General features: G+C 33.3%; 1 protein-coding gene across 1 annotated transcript; it reads right to left on the bottom strand.

Annotated features, from left to right (window-relative positions):
- Positions 1-222: 222 nt before the first annotated feature.
- Positions 223-2,688, bottom strand: LOC120213244 (auxin response factor 18-like). Its single transcript, XM_039211398.1, has 3 exons — positions 1,548-2,688; positions 546-1,444; positions 223-458 (listed from the first exon to the last, which is right to left on the bottom strand). The coding sequence occupies exons 1-3, from the start codon at positions 2,625-2,627 to the stop codon at positions 389-391; spliced, it is 2,049 nt and encodes a 682-aa protein (XP_039067329.1). The 5' UTR covers positions 2,628-2,688; the 3' UTR covers positions 223-388.
- Positions 2,689-6,960: the final 4,272 nt, after the last annotated feature.

Genomic DNA, 6,960 nt, shown 5'->3' with positions numbered 1-6,960 from the left:
AGGCAATAGAAATGTCTCTCCCTGTCGATTAACATATTCTTTAGGATGTTTTCGTCTGATTCTTGCGGTGTTCATCATATTGAAAATAGTTTCATTGATTAACCAAGGATGAAATTTATTCAGATTGAGGAGCAAAAATGGCAGCATACACCATTTTTGGTTCAGAAATATACAGTTTCTAGGGCACAGAATTAAATTAAACGAGACGAAGGATGTCGATCCTTTTTATGTAGAAAGAAAATTGGAGTTTTAACCAACTAAATGTGGTTTACAGTTCCATAAGAATTGTTGAAATGGAGCTTTCTCATAACCACCAGAGAAGAAATCAAATGGAAATCAAAACCCAAGGCTTGGAAAACTGTACAATTTGCGGAATCCGTTCGTCTCTCTATCGTTCTAAGTTGTCGCTGCTCGAATCCATAAGAATCGTTAGCCTCCTTGCTGTCTTCATAAAATCACTGCAAGACAATTAAATGTTGGATAAATCGAAAGTAAATGTTTAGCAAACGTAACGAAATTGATGCTAAGGGAACCTGTTGTAATACCTGAAGGGCTCATCCCCAGTGTGTTTTATGGAACCGGAAGCATCGCAGTAGAGCACACTGCTCAGCATCTCCGAACTTTCTATGCCAAAAATGTCGGCCAGCTTCCCATACAGCTCTTCATATGATCCGAGAACCGAAAGATCGAGGGTCCTTCCTACATTCTCTGATTCCATGAACACCTTGCAATGACCAGCCTCCAAACTGAGCTCAGTTTTTTTATGAACTTTTGGCCAGGGAGACCCTTCATCTGAAGAATTTTCCCGAGCATTTTGTTGTAAGGCAGGTCCAGTTCCATCAGAGGAAATTGCAATTTTCTCCGTATTCCCGTCTGATGAACTGTTTACAACAGTATCAGCTGAGAAGCTCTGAGAAGCCTGTGGCTCACTGAAAATGAGTTGACCGAACAATAAGATATGGGGTGTCTTTGTTTCATTGCTTCGTTTCGAACTCTGGACCGGATTTCCAATTGTTAACAAGGAAGATATATTCCTATTGTTCCCAGTGTCACCGCTAAAGTTGTCGCCGGAGAGTCGAGTAGGTGGAGCAGTATGATCAAGTTGCTGAAAACCAAGTGGAAACAGACCCGGATGCAGCTTGTTGGAGTGGAGATCTGTTGAAGATAATCCAAACGGTTCATGCCTGGCTCCCTGTATGCCTCCAGGAATGTTGTCAGTAATGCAACACACAGGGCTGCTGGACCTGAAAGAGTTGCTGGAAAATGATGGCATCGGAATTTGGTAAGGTAAGGACATGTCGGGGTGTTGTGGAAACCGCATTTTTTTCCTTTGTGGTGAGAAAGGATTATTCAGATGGATCGCCGGTATGTTTGTGACCAATTCAACCAACCATGGGCTAACGCGCTTCACATTGTGGAGTAAATCTGGCTCATCCCATGCTACCTGAAAGACGTTAAATCAAACAAATCCATGAGCAGACTATTAATGCTCAGAAAATATGGTATTGCAATTTCAAATGGCAAGCCACGAAGTAAAACTAAAATACCTGCAGAAGACGCCATGGAGAATTAGGCCAGCGGATGGGGTCAACGACCTGGGCAGTAGATATCATTCCCATGAACCAGCTAATCCGTGAAGAGTCCTCGGTTTCAAAAGCCATTTTGAACCTCATCCCAGGGTACCACTGAATCTGCAGGGCAGCTCTAACCGATGAGGCCTTCACACAGAACTCAGGAGAGCTTGCTCGTGGATAGTAAATGACCTCAAAAGGCTGCCCGCTAGCAGCACGAGTGGCAGCTTCAATCACGGATTCAGCCCTTACTCTTCCCCTCATATCACCAGTACAATCCTTCCTCATAAACTTACTATCCCCCTCCCTCAAGAATGGAGAATAACTCCCACTTCCACCCCTGGAATTCCATCCAGATTGATACTCATGTCCACTCCCTAGTCCTCTTTTCACCCTACGAATTCCCACACAAAGATCTCCATTATCAGCTCTAAGAAACACAATCGAATCACCAGCCACAAGCTTCTTGTGGTTCACAAAATTACTCCACCCCGTCGTCAAAAGATGCCGACGAGGAGTCCCCCTATATATATGCCTAAATTTCCAAACCTCACCATGGACATCCTTTGCAAGAATAGTCTGAACAGGAGGTTCTGCATTATAGTCCAACCTAGGAAATATAGTCTCCGCGCAATAGCGCGGGACCGAAAAACCCCCACCGTTGTTAGCATCGGATTGAGTCAATGTCTTAGCAAAGGAAGCCGATTTTTCGGGATTCTCCATCCCAGCATCCCCATCAAAAACATCATCCTCAATCCCAAAATCATTCTCTCTCAAAGGAACCAACATGATTTTAGCATAAACCTCATCGGTTTCAGGATCTGCCATAAACTTAACGGCAGAAACTCGACATAGGATAAGCGACCGAATCGAAAGATTCCCGAAATCCACATTCCCACTGGCATGCTCAGCATGACCTTGAGGAAAGTAGAACACTATGGAGTTCACTGATGGCATATGTACCATGCCACCAGCACAGGCATGCCATAGCTGAGGATCTAAGCATTTTTCAGAACTTTTCATAACTTCTTTCCTAGAATCCATGACAGTTATCATTTTTTCCAATCCTATGGGGATTAAAACAACTAACCCTTTTTTTACTCTGTTTTTTTTCCTTTCTTTTCCACTTGATGATTACCTGTTAGTACATGAAAATTAAAGGCATGTCTCAGTAAATATTTAAAGCAACAAACTTTATATACATATATACGTATATATAGAAAGTAACCAACTGAGACCGATAAATTAGCGACAATTGAACAAAACCCAGAAATAAAATTCAAAAAAAAATAACAGAATACAAAAACAAAGGAACAATCCATTGAAATTTAAAAGAGAAAAAAGGGAAATCAGAACATGGTTCAAAGACCTTACCTTTAGAACAAAAAGGAGAGATTTTTCCAGCAATATAAAGGAAAAACCCAGATTACAAAGAATCAAACGAAGAAGAACAATGCAAATAAAAACTAACTAAACCCTTTTTTAAGGCCAAAACAATATGACAGAATTCATAAATTCAACGAAGTTTGAGGAGGAGGAAGAGAAAGAAAGTGAAAAGGGTGTTTTTTAGTTAAGCGAAAAGTGAAGAGAGGAGTGAGAGTTCTGAAGAAGAGGAGCAAAGGAGAGGAGAGATTTTAACGCTGAAGATTTTGTGTTATTTGCCGACCAGGGATGAGTTAAAATCCCTTGTCAGTAGTTATATAAAAATTTTACGATTTTATATTATATGAAATAATCTTTTATTTTTAAAAGTTAAAATTTGTGTTCACCATTTTTTTCATTAATTTTTCAATTTTAATGAAAAAAATTAAATCTATTTAAATTATAACCCAACTGAATTGAATCAGATATTATAGATCAAATAGATTTATCTTTGTGTTCATATTAAATATGTTTATCGAGGGCGGAATTATGATCAAATATTGGGAGAGGACAATGATTTGTTAAATATATTAAAATCTAAAAATTTAGGATTAAAATTAAAAAAAAAACTAAGATGTTATTTACCAAAACCCCTCTTACCAAACAAATGGCTTCGTCTCTGGTGTCCGTTACATATACAATATATATTTGACAAATTTTATATTGCTCAAAATTTCAGAAAGACGCGCTTTATTTACCCCCAAAATTCATCCCTCGACGTCTCATTTTAAAGTTTAGATTCTAAATTTAAAATAATAAAATAACATTAATTTTTGAGTCAATTCGAGATCAGATGAAATAGATAATATTTTAAATCGAAATCAAGACGGTAAAAAACTCACCCTTTCCATATCCCATTTTCATCTCTACTAATGACATTGTTCATAGAATTTTATTAAATGTAAATATGCATTGGTCCCTTTAAAATTCAGACATCGAAAGAAAAAAATTAAAGTCTGATTGATAATATATAGTTAAATTTAACAAAAATCAATTAAAAATATTATCAATTTAAAATAAGTACAGAGATTAACTTTTTGAAATTAAAAGTATGAAGATTAAAAATTAAAATTCTAAAGAGTAGAGGGACTAGTGGCAAAATCAGACCTTAAATTTATTGTTTAGCACCGGACATTGTGGCCTCATTTTGACGAGGAGTGTTTCCCACGCGACAAGGAAGCAAGTGGGGACATATCCCCTACAAATCAGAAGAGGAAACATCCAACTAATAAAAAAATTAATCAGAGAATTTAATTATATAATAAAGAAGTCTCCGATAAATTAAATATTTGGATAATCCCCAAAAATGTGTTTTTTATTTATTTTTAGGGTAAAGTATACAAATCCTCTCTTGATTATAATGTATTGTTTTGGTGTGTCCCTCCATCATTACAAGTTATAGAATAACTATTTGATTATAGGACATTGCTTTGATGAGTCTCCATCTACTAAAAATTATAAAATAATCACCTAACTATTCATTTATTTCAAGTGCATCCTTTTTTGTCAAAAATTTAACAGTCGTCTGAGTTGGACGTTAACTAGCAGATTGAGATATGTTAAAAATCATATTTTAATTGTATTTACTTGTATCGTCATTGCTTTCAAACATTGACTCGACGACATAATATTTCAAGCACTAGCTCGATGGCATAATGTAAACAAGAATGATTCACGAAACACAACTCAAATAATTTCGATATTAAATTTTATTATATCTCGATCATTAACGTCCAACTCAGACGATCACCAATTGTTTTTATGAAAAATGATGAGCTTGAAACATATGAGTAGTCGAATAACCAATTTATAACTTTTAATAGTTGAGGGACTCAACAAAGCATCACCAAATAATTGAGGAACTATTTTATAACTTTTAATAGTCATACGACTCAACACCCTATAAATGAGGGACCATTTATGTACTTTTCCCTTATTATTATTATAGTTTGAAATATCACGATATTTTACTGGAAGATATCACGACTTTCATGCAACTCTGAAATCAAGGTTAACTATAGTTAAAATTTTCGTTTTGTTTCGAGGCCCTAACTCTTCGGAACTAACCATAGTTATTTTTCTTTTTAATTTATAATATTCCTAAAATGTTTGATTAGATTAACTAAAATCAATTAAGAAAATTAGTATTCTTTTAGAGAAAATTAGCTTTGTTGTTGATCGATTATTTAATTAATATTCTTTTAAAATATTTGTTTAAAACACTAAAATTTTAGAAAACTATTTTTATTTTTATTTTCCTAGATATTAGCATATCACTAGGCATTGGATAATATTTTTGGGCTTACTAGTATATGAGATCCTCAATTTTTATTCTTAAAAAATGACCATTTTTTTAAGTTCAAGAGAATCAAGTACCTTTAAGCCTGCTTTTCGGAAAATAATGCATTTTGACCTATTTTCCAATTTATTTTATTTTCCCCTTCATCCATAAAATAAGGGCAACATAATCAAGGTGTGTATTTTAACTTTATCTCCATCTTCTTCCATTTACCTTTTAGTATCAAACTATTAATACTCGATGGTTTAACTTGTTATAATGTGAAATTACAAATATACCCTCAAAATTAGGGTTTTCTCTTCCTAAAATTACAAAGCTTAAAACATGTTCAAGATTAACTAGGTAGGGTCTCGAGTGTCACGAGTTAATTATATAATAATTCAAAACATTCAGCGACAAATTAAAATTTTATTTGAAAATTTTTGATATAATAATATATAAAATAAATAGATTTACCATAGAGAACGCTTTTGGTAATTATTTAACATTATCAAATACTATGGCAACCTTGAAGTCTTAATTTGTCTAGTGATACGATAATATAATAATAATAATAATAATAATAATAATAAATTAATATTTAGACTTGGTCAATAGGGGAATTTGTCTTAATTTGATTGGAGATTTGATGTTGTAAATATTATGGTGGGATTAAGGAATTTAGTTTGTAATTATAAGATGCTGACGTTGAGATCAAGGACAAGTTAATCAGTTTGATTACAAGTGTTGCATGAATAAACCAATTCATTCGGCACTTGATTAAGACCTTGGTCGGTCTTGTTTTGGAGAAATTTTTTAGGCAACAAGTTTTGTGCAATTATTCATTTCATTTTGGTATTTGAACCCACCAAATATTCAATTGTATTTAGGGACGAGTATAGATCAGGTTGAGTCTAAATTTTAATCGATTTCAATTTAATTTGACCATTCTATTTTGTCATGTTTCATTCAATTTGATATGAGTTTAAAAAGTTTTCATTTGATTTCAAATTGAATTTGATTTTTTAAGTAAAAACTCAAATTCAATTTGACTTAATACATAAACATACATACATATATAATTTTAATCTTATTTTTATGAGGTAAAATACGGACTATTCGTGAAAAAATATAAAAATATATATTATTACAATTATCTTTAAACTTAAAAGAGACAATTGTCTTTTACTCAACCCCTAGACACATGCACGTATATAGAAATAATTATCTACAACTATTTGTGAAAATATTTTTTATTATTGATTATGAAATTAAATAAAAAATATAGGAATGATCATTCACAATTTTTGTCAAGTTAAAATTAAAATGGAAAATGCTAATTTTTTTCTCTGAGCTTTGTCCTTACTAATCTAGATTTAACTCGTGTCGCATACTTGGTTTTAGTGGGTGACTTTCCTAGCGGAAAATTTTCATATACACAATACCTCAAACACGAAAAACACTTAAATAATTTCAAACTGCTTATCACTTGAAGTAATCTCATTGTCGGAAAATACTAACTTTAGCAAGAAATATATCATTTTCCAATATATATATATATATATATATATATATATATATATATATAAATGGACATTTACGACAACGTTGGTCATGCTCAAAGGTAAACCGTTGTCATGAACTTCAATGTTCAAAGTAACATTGCAAATTAAATTAAATTGTGTACAA

The sequence above is a fragment of the Hibiscus syriacus genome, unplaced genomic scaffold (assembly GCF_006381635.1).
Source record: "Hibiscus syriacus cultivar Baekdansim isolate YM2019G1 unplaced genomic scaffold, ASM638163v2 tig00110020_pilon, whole genome shotgun sequence".
NCBI lineage: Eukaryota > Viridiplantae > Streptophyta > Magnoliopsida > Malvales > Malvaceae > Hibiscus > Hibiscus syriacus.
This window is presented reverse-complemented; position numbering and strand designations above follow the sequence as displayed.